The following is an 18,391-nucleotide window of genomic DNA, read 5'->3' on the forward strand; positions in this document are numbered from 1 at the left end:
AAATCCATGCTGACTCGGACCGATCCAGTTACTGTTATCCAAATGTGCCGCTATTTCATCTTTTATAATTGACTCCAGCATCTTCCCCACCACCGATATCAGGCTAACTGGTCTATAATTACCTGTTTTCTCTCTCCCGCCTTTCTTAAAAAGTGGGATAACATTAGCTACCCTCCAATCCACAGGAACTGATCCTGAATCTATAGAACATTGGAAAATGATATCCAATGCGTCCACAATTTCTAGAGCCACTTAAGTACCCTGGGATGCAGACCATCAGGCCCTGGGGATTTATCAGCCTTCAATCCCATCAGTCTACCCAACACCATTTCCTGCCTAATGTGAATTTCCTTCAGTTCCTCCGTCACCCTAGATCCTCTGGCGACTAGTGAAGTCTTCCTCAGTGAAGACACAAACAAAGCACCTGTTCAACTCGTCTGCCATTTCCTTGTTCCCCATAATAAATTCACCCGTTTCAGTCTTCAAGGGTCCAACTTTGGTTCTATGTTATCTCACCTTCTCATCCACTCCCTACACACTAGGGGTAATTTACAGAGGCCAACTAAAGTACAAACCTGCACACCTTTGTGATGTGGGAGGAAATTGGATCAACTGGGTGAAACCCAGGTAGACATGCAAACTCCACAGACAGCAACCAAAGTCAGGATCAAACCCAGGTATCTGATGCTCAGAAAATATCATCAAATCATTGTAATAGACCATTTTTTGTAGTTTTCGATGAGTTTACCGAGAAGACAATTTTCTTTGGCTCATTCCTCTATTGCGAGTATTGAATATTCAAGCAAAAATAAATTGTTTTGTGGTTTGATTCACTGAACAATAGAAAATAAACATTTCTGATTATTACTTAAAAATCAGACTACTAACCTTTGAGACTGTGGGCTCACTCTGATGAAGGACAGGAGGCAAGTCAATTAAGTTAGAATGCTGCCTTTTCTTGCGCCTAGATTGTTTGATCTCTACTTCAACTGATATGGGAATCGGGCGCAGTTTATCTCTGATATTGTCCTGAAAATATGAAACAAAAACAGTGTGCTCTTGAACACATTTATGTTCATGTTTAAGAAGGAACTGCAGATGCTGCAAAAATCGAAGGTAGACAAAAATGCTGGAGAAACTCGGCGGGTGAGGCAGCATCTTATGACATGATAACTGTTATGCATAGGGAAGCAGCCGGTTTTGATATGTACCACTACTTGCCTATGTACCAAAAATGTGCTTAAGTATGTTTTAAAGATAGCACAGCTACTATTAAGTACCGTGGATGGAATACAAGGAACTGCACATGCTGGAATCTTGAGCAAAACACAGTCAAACAGTATCTGTGAAGAGAATAACAAGCGATATTTCGGGTCTTCAAACTTCTGGAAAGTGAGGGACTGGATGGGAGATGAGTGTAAGGATGAATGGAAAAGAGAAGGTTCTGAAGAAGGGTCTCAATCTGAACGTCACGTATCCACGTTCACCAGAGATGCTACCCGACCTGCTGAATTACTCCAGCCATCAAGCCTGACTAAAATGTTTACTATTGATAGGTTCTCACCCGAAACTGCAGCTGTTGAACGATACACACCAATTTGTTTTGCTTGTCTAGTACAATAGTGCCCACAACCTGGTTCTCCTGATCGTTCGATTGACCAATGAAGAAGGCTCTCGATTGCAGTTCCAGTTTTTTTCTCTCAGTGTCAGCATCAAGCTGGTAGCTCACAGCTAAACAGGAAATTAATCATTTTCAAAACTCAAATCACCAAAAAGAAAAAGAACAAAAAAAAAGATGGTAGATTTTCATTCACTTACTTATCCTGGGGTTGAAATTACTGGGTTTAGCTGTGTACTTAAAGCATGCCTTGACGGTCACACTGCAAAAGAAACACCAAGGAGCATAATGGTCATCAGTTAGTTCCAATCAGAAAGAAGAGTTAATGAACAACAACTAGAAAAAAAATGAGTCTGTGGTCACGAAATATAACTAACTACACCCTGCAAAAACAAAATAGAAAGACACAAACAACTGGAGAGGCTGGAATCTTGAGCAAAACACAAGGGCTGGAGGGTCTCAGTTGGTCTCAGGCAGCATTTGTAGAAGGAAATGGCCTGATGACATTTTGGATTGGGACCCTTCTTCAGACTGGAGAAGGGTCCGGACATGAAAGGTCACCTGTTCATTCCCCTTCCACAGATGCTGCCTGATCTGCTAATTTCTTCCAATACTTCATGTTTTGGATGAAAGAGGTGCCTTTTCTAGCATTAAGATGAACAATGTTGTTTGAATTTGGCAGTTACTTTCTACTGATTTGGCAAATATGAATTAATCCATAGTTGTGTGAATTTGTCTCCAAAATAATGGCGTATACAACATCAGAGTATGTTTCCTGATGTTTACATCCATAATAGCGTTTCCAGTATTATCTTCATCTTCAAACTTTATACTTTTCTCCAATGGCTCAGTCATTGGTTTACACAAATGCTCTGTGCTATCTGACCTCAACCTTGACTTGAAGCACGATAGAATGTCAATCACAAGCCTTCATTTTTATTCTCATATCTCCTGCCTAACAAACTGAACCCCAGGTCAGGCTACCTGATCAATTTACTTCCACCTCTCCTAGTGCTGCCAGTCAGCCCATGATTACTCTGCCTGCAGTTTCCAGTCCATGTTTCTTCCTTTTTACGATACACTGTGTTCATATTCAGAGTGAAGGGAATTGAGATTTAGAATGTGAATTTCTGTTTTGTGCCTTCCTTGAACTAGAGGATGAAAGCAACATTCAAATTGTGAAGGATTTACACATGACACTCATCCATATATTTTGGAGTTTAATTAATCTGTATATTTTGTCTTGAAAATTGGCAAATTTCCACATTGGTAAAGGGATGTTTTTGATTTGAAACAGAGACTTTGTGTATCCAGCATCTACCAGAGATTACCATCATCTTAAAAGGCTTTCTGTGAACTCAGCTGTATTGGACATCTTGCCCACCAACATCCAACCCTCTCCCCCACTACCCATTACCCCATTAGATTCTATACCATGGCAGTGTTTTAGACTAGTGTAGTCAAAGCAGCTTGAAAGCTTACATTCATGTAGATGCTCGCTTTTGTTTCTAATTACTCACCAAATTCCTTGCCCACCAGGGCAATTGTTTTCATTAATATTAATATTCTTGGGTGTAGTAGTAACTGTTTTCTCAATATTTATAACAGGTCGAGTTCTGAGAAAAAAAACCAATAAAATAGTTTAGTAAAGCAAGTGGCCTCTAGATTCGTTAGTCTGTGAAAACTTGCTAAAACAGTATCGAGGGCTACACCTGCACATCCAGGACAGTGGACATCTTTCATGCATGCACTTTGTGCAAGGGATTTGTGCAATTACAAGACCCAAAACATCATGTTTTTGCTCCTCAGCAAACACTGACCACTAGTAATTTCAGGAGTCTTGTGTACCAGCTGTAACTGAGAATGACGGACGACTGACTTCACACCAGCATCTCTTTATGAGGAGGAAGCTGTACAATCTGCCGTACATCTGCAGCAACCATGGCATTATAGGAACAGGAATAGACATCCCGATTCTTGGACACTGCGGATTGTAGTGGAAGAGGTGGAAGAAGTAGAGTATTGGGCAGAAATAGTGTCAGCGGAGAGGGTAGCAAGAGAAATCAATACCTGAAGTGGAGAATTTCGTTTAATGCCCCATAAATGTGTATGAGGTTAGTGGAAGATCAGCAAACCCCATCTGACAAATACTGCACTATTATATGTGAGAAAGAATTGCAGATGCTGGATAAAATCAAAGATAGACACAAAATGTTGGAGTAACTCAGCGGGCGAGGCAGCATCTATGGAGAGAAGGAATGGGTGAAGAAAGAGAAGAAGGAATAGAGTCCCCCTTGTCCTCACCTTCCACCCCAATCCTCTGACATTTTCGCCACCTCCAACGGGATCCCACTACTGGCCACATCTTCCCATCTCCACCCCTTTCTGCTTTCCGCAGAGACCGTTCCCTCCGTAACTCCCTGGTCAACTCGTGCCTTCCCACCCAAACCACCCCCTCCCCAGATACTTTTCCCTGCAACAGCAGGAGATGCAACACCTGTTCCTTTACCTCCCCCTCGACTCCATCCAAGGATCCAAACAGTTTTTCCAGGTGAGGAAGAGATTCACTTGCACCTCCTCTAACCTCATCTACTGTTTCAGGTGTCAACTTCTCTACATCGGCGAGACCAAGCACAGGCTCAGCGATCATTTCGCTGAACACCTCCACTCAGTCTGTCTTAACCTACCTGATCTCCGGGTGGCCCAACATTTCAACTCCCCCTCCCATTCCCAATCCGACCTTTCTGTCCTGGGCCTCCTCCATTATCAGAGTGAGGCCCAGCGCAAATTGGAGGAACAGCACCTCATATTTTGCTTGGGCAGTTTACGCCCCAGCGGTATGAACATTGAGTTCTCCAACTTCAGGTAGCCCTTGCTTTCTCTCTCCATCCCACGAGCCTTACTGTCTCTGCCTACATTCTTTCTTTGTCCCGCCCCCGACATCAGTCTGAAAAAGGGTCTCGACCCGAAACATCACCCATTCCTTCTCTCCATAGATGCTGCCCTGCCCGCTGAGTTACTAGAGCATTTTGTGTCTAGCCTCACTATTATACTTGCACACTTAGCACTATTTGAACACTTGCATTAACATATCTCACACCATGCACACCGTTTTAGCTACTCAGCCATGGCAGGCATCTGATGGCTGACAGGCGAGTTTGTCATGAAGCTGTTCTATTTAAATGCAATTGCACAGCCAGGTTGTGGTCTGGGCTGTTTTAGAGCAACAATACTGAAGATGTTTACTGGCACTGCGGCAAGGATAACTCTGAGGTTCATTTTGTAAAATATTGCAGTAATTAAACTGCACAACTGCTTCTGGAGGACATGATATCACTCAATACCAATAAATCATGCCATGCACAGCTGTTTATAAGGGCTAATGCTATAGTCTGTTGTACAATGAAATTATCATGTCTTATTTCTGGGCATCTTGTTAATTGGTACAGCACACCTGGCAAATGTGAATAGAATGAAAGCTTAGAGCTTGTAAACTATACTTGATTGGACAAGATTTCTACATGCCCCCAGTCTATCTGGATCTGGAGCTTCTGGGCAATGATTTAGCAATGTAGACCTTGCCCAATAATCCACTTCTTTTGGTCATTTGCTGGTGATTTGATGATTTCTGTTGTAGGTCAGCAATCTATAAATTGGTGTATTTTTCTCTCTCATCCAGCATAAACTGGCCTGACTGCAGGACGTTTCGTACAACTCTGCATTTCTCAGCCCTTAAAATTATTTGTTTCCTCCCCCTCTCTAACTGTCCATCTTTCATACTCCTTTGCTTTTGTTTTTTCACTCCAACACCTATCAACCAGATTTCATCACTGTTTGCTCCTAGGCAACCCTGGTCTCACCTCATCAACAACATTCCTTTTGTCCCATCCATCCCTCCCCCACACTATTTTCATCTTTAAATTAACTTGTTATCTCTTCCTCAGTTCTGACAGAGGTATTAAACTGCATTATTAACTCTGGCTCTCTTTTCACATATGGTGTCAGATCTGCTGAATAGTTCCAGAGCTTGCTAAATTTTCAAAAACAAAATATTTTTGAATTGAAAATGTTGTGGGATCGATATATTACACTCCTATCTATATGGTTAATGAGCAAAGCATCTCACCTGTATATAAAGACTGCATCACTGAGCGATCCAACAGCCATGTCAGGATAGTGGTTACCATCTAGATCCATGTTGCCAGCAAGAGAGTAGCCAAAGTGGTCGACAGATTGGTCTTTCGCATCAAGGATCTGGTTTATTTGCAACAATTACATTTTATTATTACTTTATCAGTTAGAGAACTAAATCATGCATCAACTCCAAAATGCCAGGAGCTGAATCTTTGATTACCTATTTTCCAACATTAACTATACTTCAAAATATACGTCAATGTATGTAAAGCTTTGGCATGCCCTGGTGTCATGAAAGATGCTATTTAAATTGGGTTAACGCAGCAGTTGAATTGCTGCTTTACAGCGCCAAAGACCCGGGGTTGATCCTGACTACAGATGCTGCCTGTGCAGAGTTTGCATGTTCTACCTGTGACTGTGTGGGTTTTCTCTGGGTGCTCCAGTTTCCTTCCACATTCCAAAGGAGTGTAGGTTTGTAGGTTAAATGGCTTGTGTAAATTGTCAGTAATGTGATAGAACTAGCGTATGGGTGATCATTGGGCAGCTTGGACTCAAGTAGGCCGAAGGGCCTGTCTCCACACTGTCTCTAAACTAAACTGAAAGTTTCTTCAATTAATAGTATCGCTCAAAAAATAGTGATGTTGTTAACAATGAGGAGGAAAGGTGCAGACTATGGAATATCATTGATCAGTTGCTAAAATTGGCAAAAAAATGGCAGAATTTAATCCTGTTAAGTGCAAGATGATGAACTTTGAGAGGAGTAATTAAGAGTGGGACACAAACAATAAATGGTGGGGTACCAGGGAATATTAAGGAAAAGTGTGCCCGCAATATATAAATCCAAGGATCGCTGAAGCACTGGAATATAAAATGGTGAAAGCAGCATAAGTGATGCTCACCTTCGTTAGCAAGGGCATAGAACACAAGAACAGAGAAACTTTGGTTAGGCCACAGCTGAGGTACACTGTTCTGGTTGCTACAATAGAGGAAGGGCAGACTTGCATGTGAGAGGGTGCGGAGGAGATTCACTAAGATATTGCACAGGCCGGAGTGTTTCAGTTATGAGGAAAGATTGACCGGATGGGGCTTGTTTTTCTTGGAATGGAGGAGGCCAAAGAGGGGCGAGATGGGGGAAATGGATAAAGAGCAAAATTATAAGAAACATGTTGATTGTAAGCAAGCAAAATACATTCTTACCAGGTTTTATGTAAACAAGTCAGATAAATATTAAAATAATAAAATAAAATACAAAACAGTGAACCCATACTCATATTCTGCCCCAATACTGGAGTTAATTTTGACTAGACTACCAATTTATTACTGTTAAAAACTGTTAAATATACTGTGGCTTATTACATTGTAGAATAAAGGTACTATTTGAAATCTAGTGTAACTATTTCAGTTGGAATGGCAAGACCTTAAATGCATAGCAGGTATTTAGGCTGGCGATTTCAACATTAAAACACTCTCTCGGCTAACTAATAACTCCCAGTATCCTTTGATATGAACTGTGACCATGTTGTCTGTCAAAAAAAGAGCAAAAAAGTTCTGAAATACAGCCGCTATGCAAAATACATAATTACATGACTGATATGCATCAAAGTTATACCCAAGCAAAAAATGCCCTATAGTTTAACCTCTTTATTCCTTTAGATTCAATCCCCATTCATCTGCAGTAAATTTCTGACAATGGCAAAGCTAGTTATAATTACAATTCACAGTAAATGTTAAGCCACCATTTCATTTTGGTTACATAACTCACACAATAGGTTCTGCAGCCAAATCACAGCTGATCAATTCACTGCGTTATCTACTGCTAGAAATAACCCATGTTAAATGTACAACAGAATAAAATCACAAACATTATAACTTTGTTGTAAAATTGAAACAATTGGTTTTCTGAATAGTAACAAATCACAAGCCTCCAGTATTGTAAACATTAGTTAAAAATCCTTACCTGAGCTGGGATTGTATTTATTCCAGAACTAGACCCATGGTATATAAAAACTTTGCCATTGCCATCATAAGGCGCTCCAATAGCAATATCTGAAGACGGATTAGCAGAATAATTAGCGCCTACTTTATAAACAGCCACCAAGTCTTACACAGCATGTCACAGTGAATTAAAGAACAAAGATAAAAAGATGACTACACCACATAGTGATTAGCACTGTGGTATAGATCGTTGTACTGATTCAATTTCTATTTTTGCTGAAATCTGCAACTTTTCAAAGCTATATGAAAGTGAATAGGCTTGGCCAATCAATTAAAAGTTATCATAAGATCATAAGTGATAGGAGTAGAATTAGGCCATTCGGCCCATTAAGTCTACTCAGCCATTCAATCATGGCTGATCTATCTCTCCCTCCTATCCCCATTCCCCTGCCTTCTCCCCATAACCTCTGACACCTGTACTAATCAAGAATCTGTCTATCTCTGCCTTAAATATATCCACTGACTTTGCCTCCACAACCTTCTGCGGCAAAGAATGCCACGCATTTACCACCCTCTGGCTAAAGAAATTCCACCTCATCTCCTTCCTAAAAGAACGTCCTTTAATTCTGAAGCTATGTCCTCTAGCCCTAGACTCTCCCACTAGTAGAAACATCCGCTCCACATCCACTCTATCCAAGCCTTTCACTGTTCTGTATGTTTCAATTAGGTCCCCCTTCATTCTAAACTAGTTTAGTTCATTCCTAAACTACAGAAAATATAGGCCCAGTGCCATCAAACACTCATCATATGTTAACCTACTCATTCCTGGGATCATTGTTGCAAACCTTCCCTGGACCCTCTCCAGAGCCAGCACATCCTTCCTCAGATATATTGCCCAAAATTGCTCACAATATATAATGAATAAAGGAAAAGTTAAGAGAGCACAATAATGATGGAGCCAAAAACCTGGAACCAGCTTTTATGGATTAATTGAGACTTTTCACTCACCCCAACAAAACAAAATTCCACATTTTTGCCGCCAACTTTCATGTTTCTCTATATGGATGGAACAAATCATCTCTCTAATGAGGAAGGGGGCTACAAGGCTGGGTGGGTTCTTAGGAATCCACTATCAGATGCACAGATGCCAAGTTCTATCACCTGTGCATTCAACATGGTCTCCAAAGGTTTAAAAAACATTTAGAAAGTCTTTGGTCCCCTGATGATGTAGGTAGGTCATGTGCAATTATCATTAACACCCTGTGGACCAAGAGAGTGATGGCAGATATAGTGGACTACATTATCAGAATCACATGATAACTCCAATATTCCAGTAGACATATGTGGTAGGATGTTAACCTCATGAACATCAGTTCTTATCCAGTTATCAATTGTATCAAGTTCTGCCTAAAAGTAAGAATTATCTGCCGAATGTGGGATTTATTTTGATCGGAGCAGTCGTGTTTTGGAAGTGTTAGTCAACAAAGCCAAGTAGATACAGTAAAACCCTCGCAATAATGGACCTGCATCGCAGAATTCAGTTGTAGTGGATGGAGGCTCCTGTTGCACCGCGTCCCCCCTCCCCCCCCCACTTCTGCCAATGACCCAATAAGATGGCGCCATGTGGCATCCTTCCGGTTGTGTGAGCGTAGAGAGCAAGCAACATGAAGGCGACGTTGGAACCAGGCCGTCCCTGGCGTACCCCGGGCTCTATAGCTCCCAGGTCCCGCGAATTCTCACGTTTAACCGCCACCCCCTCCCGATGCCGTTTTTCTTCCCTCCTGGCCTTGGGTTAAACTTTACCCCCCCCCCCCCCCACTCCGGTTATAGCGACAATCAACAATAACGGAAACCATCCCTCTCCTCCGTGGTCCATTATTGCAAAGGCTTACTGTATTTATCTTCAACAAATGGGAATGCTTTTAGAGTATGATTCAATTGCACTTGGAAAATGCAACATAAATCAGTTTTACAATGGCAAGATGTCTGAACACATCCCACCATTTTATATTTAAATATATGTTTGCATTTTGAATGCATTATAAATGCTAACTAAGAAATTTCTATCAAAATGTAAATATAAAATTATGTTTAATAAAGTAATACTGTTAGTTGTAAAAATACATACAAGTGCAAGCTATATTTATTGGTTATCTACATTTATTTACATACATGTAAAAAGCACAAAAAATCCATACAAGCTATTTCTTACAGGTTACAGCTATGATATTACCTGAAAATCCATCCTGGTCAATGTCACCTATATTCTCGACGGCTAATCCGAACATGGAGTCCTTGGTCCCATTTAATCGAACGAGATTGAATTTATTCCAATTCCCTTTGTTATTGATATAAACATATGCAGCCCCACCAATTTCCGCTTCCCTATCAAAGAACTGAGGTGCTCCAACCACAAGATCCTGCCAGCTGGGGAAAATAAACTCATTAATGTGCAGAAACAAACTTCCATCACTTTTTGACAATTTATCCGTGTTATTAACAATGCACACACACCACTCTGATACTTGCAGCTGCACAGACCCACCATTACACTACTATTGTTTTATTTGGTCAATTTCTATTGATTGGGACTTCATTGTATCGGGAGGCAATTATATGATCCCTCCATGGTGAAGAACATTTATTCAGTATTATATTTATTCAGAATTTATACCATCAACTAGGTTACAAAAACTAGATTGTAAACTTGCATTCTTGTGTTGAATTCAATTACTAACAATTTCTATTTTACAATCGAAATGCTTATATAACCATATCATAAAATCTGGCTGACCAGTTGCTTTTTCCATTATAAGCCACCTAATTTAATGCTGAACTCTTTCTTCGCTCTATCACACCAGTCTTCAATTCCCTTTTTAAAGATCTGTGGTCCTACCCCACCTCTAATATACAACAAGTGACCCACTCCACCTCCCTTCTAAATAAAACGCTCACCAGGTATTGGTGAGCAAAGGGAAATATCTTAAGGACTCGGCTAGGTATCGAATATAACATTACAAATAATGATTGGGTTACAAACTCCATCTCAAAATATATGATAAGCACCTTTCCGGAGCAGTCGCATTTCCTACATTACAACAGCGCTTACACTTTAAAATGTACTTTATTAGCTGAAGAGTATTTTTGGAATGGTTTAAATAGTGTTATATAAATGCTAGTTTTTTTTCCTTCTGTCTGTAACAACATTTATTCTAAAGTATGATAATTTATCTGCACTAGTTGGTATGCCAGCAGATGGCATCATGATTTGGTTTTTAAATGCTAAAAGGTAATTGTGTTAACTTCACACCCTCCACTCTATTTTACTTGAACAAAAAAAATAATTGCTAAAGGTACTCAGAAGGTTAGGCCACATCTGTGGGGTAAAATGGATGGACAATGTTACAAGTTGGGATCCTCCTTCAGTTATCTAATTATATCCTGTAGCAAGTTGCAGTGTATGTTCCTAGCAAAGATCTTAGAACAGAGCAAGATAGACTACTCCTGCAAAATCCAATGGACTGACTTATAGTATGCAACGGAGCGTAACTTCCTCCATTTCAGTAACCCCGACCCTATCTTTGATCTGACCCGACTTCAGTTATGCGTTCAGTTAAAACAGCACATACCTTGTACAGGGAGGAACTGCAGATGCTGGTTTAAACCGAAGACAGACATAAAAGGCTGGAGTAAATCAGCGGATCAGGCAGCATCTCTGGAGAAAAGGACTAGGTAATATTTCGGGTAGACTTTTTTTGATAGCTGCCATGACCCGTTTGATGTCATCCTTCGCCCTGTTCCTGGTCTCGGGACGCACCGATCTGCCGGACATGCAGTGTGTGTGTATATATATATATATATATATATATATATATATATATATATGTGTGTGTGTGTGTGTGTGTGTGTGTGTGTGTGTGTGTGTGTGTATATGTGTGTGTGTGGGTGTGCGTGTGTGTATATATATGTGTGAGTATAAGTGTGTGTGTGTATATGTGTGTATATATGTGTGTGTGTGGGTGTGCGTGTGTGTATATATATGTGTGTGTATATATATGTGTGAGTATAAGTGTGTGAGTATAATTGTGTGTGTGTGTCGAAGCCCGAGGGGAGAAGCGCCGGCACCAAGAGCGAGCGAATGCGCAGACAGACGGACGAAAGCAAAGATCATAGAGCGGCATAGGTGACATTTCGGGTCAAGACCCTTCTTCGGACTGACAGTCAAGGGAAAGGGAAACGGGAGATATAGGCATATCTTCCATTCATTTGTCCTTAGTACCGTCTATATCTATTGTTCCTCTTTCCCCTGATTCAGTCTGAAGAAGGGTCTCGACCCGAAATGTCATCTATTCCGCTCTATGATCTTTCCTTTCGTCCGTCTGTCCGCTCATTCGCTCGGTCTTGGTGCCGACGCTTCTCCCCTCAGACTTCGACAAACACACACACACAGCATGTCCGGTAGATCGGTGCGGGCCGAGACCAGGAGCAGGGCGAAGGATGACATCAAACGGGTCATGGCAGCTATCGAAAAAGTACCGAAATGGTAAGGGGGGAAATTTAAAAAAAACACCCGGAGGAAATAGATGTTTAACAAAAAAGGCGGCAGGTGATCGCTCCTTGTCCGTGTTGGAGGCGGGGGAGGATGGCTTGAGTGGGTGCAGGATTTTCTGGATCTCTTTCCTAATGGCAATATTTTGTATGTTCAAAGTTAATAAGGAAGACTAGGCAGGAATATCAACAAAAATCACCAGCAGCTGAGAAAAAAAAGATGATTTGTGTGGTATTTAATAAAATAATAGCAATATGAAGACACCATGACCAAAGCAAAGATACTAGAGCGGAGACGGAAGCTGGTTACGGAAATGGCGCAAAAGATTATCCATGACCTACTACGGCTTTTTCGTCGAGTTGACTATCTTGCTCCGCTCTAAGATCTTTGGTTCCTAGTCACTAGATTATAGGAAGGATCTGATAACATTAGAGGGGACTGAGTAGATTCCCAAACTAGAGAAGGTTAGTAATGAGAAAGAGGGCCAGATTTATTATTTATTTTGAAACTGAAGAGATTAACAGGATATTTAGGTCAGATTAGGAAAAGGGGAGGTGCAACGAGACCCGGGTGTCCTTGTACATCAGTCACTGAAAGTAAGCATGCAGATACAGCAGGCAGTGAAGAAAGCAAATGTTGGCCTTCATTAGCGAGAGGATTTGAGTACAGGAACAAGGAGGTCCTACTGCAGTTGTACGGTGCCCTGGTGAGATCACACCTGGAGTATTGTGTGCAGCTTTGGTTTCCAAATTTGAGGAAGGACATCCTTGCTATTGAGGCAGTGCAGTGTAGTTTCACCAGGTTAATTCCCGGGATGGCGGGACTGACATGATGAAAGAATGGGTCGACTAGGCTTGTATTCATTGGAATTTAGAAGGATGAGAGGGTATCTTATAGAAACATAAAATTCTTAATGGATTGGACAGGCTAAATGCAGGAAAAATGTTTCCGATGTTGGGGGAGTCCAGAAACAGGGGTCACAGTTTAAGAATAAGGGGTAGAACATCTAGGACTGAGATGAGGAAAAAAAAACGTTTTCACCCGAAGAGTTGTGAATCTGTGGAATTCTGTGCCACAGAAGGCAATGGAGGCCAATTCACTGGATGTTTACAAGAGAGAGTTAGATTTAGCTCTTGGGGCTAACAGAATTAAGGGAAATGGGGAAAAAGCAGGAACGGGATACTGATTTTGGATGATCAGCCATGAGCATATTGAATGGCAGTGCTGGCACGAAGGGCCGACTCCTGAACCTATTTTCTCTGTTTCTAGTTAATCAAAGTGCAAAACATTCCGAGGAGCCTAGATCCTTTATTTTGTATCTCAAGCCATTCCTTCTGGCTCTAAATTCTGGGTGCTTAAAAGGGCACAAAGTGCCAGAGTATAACTCTGCAGGTCCGGAAGCATCTCGTATTCTCCAGAGATGTTCCCATACCTGCTGCATTACTCCAGCACTTTGTGTCCTATTGTCGAAACCAGCATCTTCATTTGCCCAGCCATTCTTCCACAAACAAACCAATTGAAGTTATATTTCAGAAGACTTGTGTATTTCCCTTTAACCATCAATCATTTTACATGCTATTTCTTTGCTCTTTTTATCATGGTCAGATGAATTTTTGCCAATTGAGTCAGTATGCTTTCTTTTGGTCTTTCCTTATGAATAAAAATCAGGAAAAAAGTTAGCATGGTCTGCACTTTTGCTCACTATTGTGTTAACACATTGTGTGGGAGAGAGTGGAGATACATGAGATTGCAGATATTGGAACCGCAAGCAAAAAAACATACTGCTGGAGAGGCACAGCGGGTCCAGCGCCATTTGTGGTGTGAATGCACAGATGACATTTTGAGTCAGATTTGATGGTAGTTGAAGGTAATAGCTGGCAGAAAAAAAGGTGATAGCTGGCAGAAGAAAAAAGGGGTGGCGTGAAAGCTTGCTTGTCTGACACGTGACCTGCAGTATATCAAATTATCACTTGTCCCTTGCGACAGCTCAATGGACTAACCCGTCTTGATTAAGATCCACTACAGCAATATCATATCCAAAAGACGACGCTAGCCCTTCTCCATTCAGGATGTACTCGGTCTTTAGATTCTGTCTTTCCATCGTTAGGAAAAGAACAGCCCCAGTGTGGTTGGCTCTTGGTGCACCCGACACAATGGTCAATATGTCTTTCGATATGATTCCCTTGCCAGAGTCCAGAGAGAAGCCTAACACAGAACAGTAGAATGAAAGCACATATTCTAATCAATAAAACGGTAATGGACAGGTAATGACACCATAATTGTGTAATTGCATCATATCTGCAATCTATTAAATCAATACACATTTGCAATTCGGTTATGAGTATATCACATGGTTGGGGAAGATACGCTAGTGGCATTTAAGAGACTTTTAGATAGGCGCGTGATATGCAGGTAACGGAGGGATAATGAAGTTGGTCCTGGCATCTTGTTCTGCACAGACATTGTGGGCCAAAGGGTCAGTTCTGGTGTGGTACTGTTCTATATTCTATTGAGCAGTATGATCACATTTGGTAATAAATCAAGGCTCCTGCTGTTTTTTGTGCATCTGGCCATAATTCTCTGCAGTCAGATGTTCTGACGACACTATCATGGGAATCAAATGGATGCAGACTAAAGGTGACCTGCATCTGTGGAACACCTCACAACAAATAATTATACTTCATAAAAGCAAGTGGTTAATTATTCAAGTATACATTTCATGACACAAGGTATAAGATAATTTAAAAAATCAGTAATTAAACATGCCTTAGATTCTAACATTCCTTAAGCCAGTGAAGGTGGTACAAACCTCCACCGCTGGATCATAGCTGCTCAGACTGCTCTCTTCAATGCGAGTTTGTTGAGGGGGAGGTGGAACATCACCCTAGTACATTTTTTATTCGAACCAATATCGAAGGAGTACGCCTGAGTCACTTCCAAAACTTTCCTGGGAAAATTCTGCTCATTATGTCTTTAATAAGCCTCAGTAGAATTCATGCCAGCTCAAACCTGGCACACGTCCCATTTAGGCCATAAAAAAGACCGTAACTCTTTCAGTGACTAAGGCAAATTAATCAAAAGGAGATTAATGATCTTGGTCTGCAGGGAACAACGGCTCTTCAGGGAACAAAACATCTCTTTGGCATTTTTTTCCCTTTGGCCCAGACTTGCTGGGGACACCTTAGACTGAGCAACAGACTGAGCTCTTCTGGAATGTGTGTTGTGGAATTTGCAGCTTAGGTACCCCTACATCTCTCTGCAGTAAGTGAAATAGGCCCACTCCCACAAATAAGGATAGGGGTTCAACTTCACTCCAGGATTTGGTAATTCCACATTCTTAAACTTCAGCAAGTCCCCCGCCAATCTTGGAGCATGGCCACACAAGACAAACACCGTGTTAGGGGGATAGTGACAAATATTCTCTTATTCGGAGAGTTACTCTCTTTGAATCGAATTGCACAAGTTAACTACATAGAACAGTACAGGATTAGAACAGACTCTTCAGCCCACAATGTCTGTGCTGAACATGATGCCAAGACCAACTCTGAATTGCCTCCACCATATAATTCATATCCCTCCATATCCATATGCCTATCCTACACATTCAGGACAACTTTACTGAAGCCAATTAACCGACAAACGTCTACGTCTTTGGAGTGTGGGAGGAAACCAGTACACCTGGAGAAAACCCTCAGAGAGAACGTACAAGCTCTGTACATACAGCATAGTCAGGATTGAACCTGGGTCTCTGGCTCTGTAATAGACAATAGGTGCAGGAGTAGGCCATTCGGCCCTTCGAGCCAGCACTGCCATTCAATGTGATCATGGCTGATCATCTCCAATCAGTACCCTGTTCCTGCCTTCTCCCCATAATCCCCTGACTCCGCTATCTTTAAGAGCCCTATCTAGCTCTCTCTTGAAAGTATCCAGAGAACCGGCCTCCACCGCCCTCTGAGTCAGAGAATTCCACAGACTCGCAACTCTCTGTATGAAAAAGTGTTTCCTCATCTCCGTTCTGAATGGCTTACCCCTTATTCTTAAACTGGCGGTGCTGGCTCGAAGGGTCAAATGCCTACCCCTGCACCTATTGTCTATTGACTCCCCCAACATCGGGAACACGTTTCCTGCCTCTACCCTTAATAATCTTATATGTTTCAATAAAATATCCTCTCATCCTTATAAACTCCAGTGTATACAAGCCCAGTCGCTCCATTCTCTCAGCATATGACAGTCACGCCATCCTGGGAATTTACATTGTAAACCTACGCTGCACTCCCTCAATAGAAAGAATGTCTTTCCTCAAATTAGGGGACCAAAACTGCACACAATACTCCAGGTGTGGTCTCACCAGGGCCCTGTACAACTGCAGAAGGAACTTTTTGCTCCTATACTCAACTCTTGTTATAAAGGCCAACATGCCAATCACTTTCTTCACTGCCTGCTGTGCCTGCATGCATACTTTCATTGACTGATGAACAAGGACCCCCAGATCGCGTTGTACTTCCCCTTTTCCCAACTTGACACCGTTTGGATAATAATCTGCCTTCCTGTTTTTGCTACCAAAGTGGATAACCTCACATTTATCCGCATTAAACTGCATCTACCATGCATCTGCCCACTCACCCAACCTGTCCAAGTCACCCTGCATTCTCATAGTATCCTCCTCACAGTTCACACTGCCACCCAGTTGTGTCATCTGCAAATTTGCTAATGTTACTTTGAATACCTTCATCTAAATCATTGATATATATTGTAAATAGCTGCAGTCCCAGCACCGAGCCTTGCGGTACCCCACTAGTCACTGCCTGCCATTCTGAAAGGGACCCGTTAATCCCTTCTCTTTGTTTCCTGTCTGCCAACCAATTTTCTATCCATGTCAGCACTCTACCCCCAATACCATGTGCCCTAATTTTGCCCACTAATCTCCTATGTGGGACCTTATCAAATGCTTTTTGAAATTCCAGGTACACTACATCCACGGGCTCTCCCTTATCCATTTTCCTAGTTACATTCTCAAAAAATTCCAGAAGATTAGTCAAGCATGATTTCCCCTTCGTAAATTCATGCTGACTCAGACCGATCCTGTTACTGCTATCCAAATGTGCCGCTATTTCATCTTTTATGATTGACTCCAGCATCTTCCCCACCACCGATGTCAGGGAACTATCGCTGCACCACCATGAATCAGAACCAATTTTGGAATAAAATCTCATAGCACATAAAGAAGCCATTTAATGCTAAATCACTGTGCTAGATCGCTGAATGAGCCATCTATTTGTCACAAAATTATGCAATTACATACAATATATACATACACACATACATACACACACATAAAATGTTTATTCCCTTTACTCAGCGTACCTAAATAGCTGTTCGCAGGAACAGGCACCAATTTCTCATCCCTGATATTTTCATCACCGACTTCGTAGGGTCCATCATCAAAATTAATTTCCTCAATATCTCTGGATTCTACGTGCACAATACCTGAGGGGACAAACAGTTAATTATCAGCATAAGTGATTCCATCCAAAGTACAGGTGCATGTTGCATTACGGTCAGTATGCTGCAGGTTACTTTGAGCATTAAATGAGAATTTTTGTTGGTTTTACATTCTCAATTATATTGATTACACAATTGTACGAATTTCAAATATTTGAATATAATTTCAGTAACTCAACCTATAAATACAAATGATATGAGGAGACTGAAGAAGGTCCATCTGTCTCCTCAGATTCTGGTGAACTTCTACCGCTGCACCATCGAGAGCCTCCTTACCAACTGTATCACAGTATGGTATGGCAACCGCTCTGTGTGATCGGAAAGCATTGCAGAGGGTGGTGAGAATTGCCCAACGCATCACCGGTTCCTCGCTCCATTGAGTCTGTCCAAAGCAAGCGTTGTCTGCGAAGGGCGCTCAGCATCGCCAAGGACTGCTCTCACCCCAACCATGGACTGTTTACCCTCCTACCATCCGGGAGGCGCTACAGGTCTCTCCGTTGCCGGACCAGCAGGTCCAGGAATAGCTTCTTCCCTGCGGCTGTCACACTACTCAACACTGTACCTCGGTGACTGCCAATCAACCCCCCCCCCCCCCCCGGACACTCCTCCCACAGGAAAAACACTATGACTGTATGCATGTAAATAGATTTATT

The 18,391-nt window shown here is 41.7% G+C and overlaps 1 protein-coding gene across 2 annotated transcripts in view; it reads right to left on the reverse strand.

Moving 5' to 3' along the window:
* itga6 (integrin subunit alpha 6) overlaps positions 1-18,391 on the reverse strand; it is a 71,390-nt gene that overhangs the window by 14,728 nt on the left and 38,271 nt on the right. For both annotated transcript variants that reach the window (XM_033023950.1, XM_033023951.1), the window contains exons 5-13: positions 17,601-17,723; positions 14,237-14,441; positions 9,921-10,114; positions 7,710-7,798; positions 5,745-5,872; positions 3,139-3,234; positions 1,819-1,880; positions 1,565-1,731; positions 889-1,029 (exon numbers count right to left, since the gene is read on the reverse strand). In XM_033023950.1, the coding sequence (XP_032879841.1) occupies positions 889-1,029; positions 1,565-1,731; positions 1,819-1,880; positions 3,139-3,234; positions 5,745-5,872; positions 7,710-7,798; positions 9,921-10,114; positions 14,237-14,441; positions 17,601-17,723 (1,205 nt within the window). The remainder of the gene's footprint in view (positions 1-888; positions 1,030-1,564; positions 1,732-1,818; positions 1,881-3,138; positions 3,235-5,744; positions 5,873-7,709; positions 7,799-9,920; positions 10,115-14,236; positions 14,442-17,600; positions 17,724-18,391) is intronic.

The sequence above is a fragment of the Amblyraja radiata genome, chromosome 7 (assembly GCF_010909765.2).
Source record: "Amblyraja radiata isolate CabotCenter1 chromosome 7, sAmbRad1.1.pri, whole genome shotgun sequence".
NCBI classification, from domain to species: Eukaryota; Metazoa; Chordata; class Chondrichthyes; order Rajiformes; family Rajidae; genus Amblyraja; species Amblyraja radiata.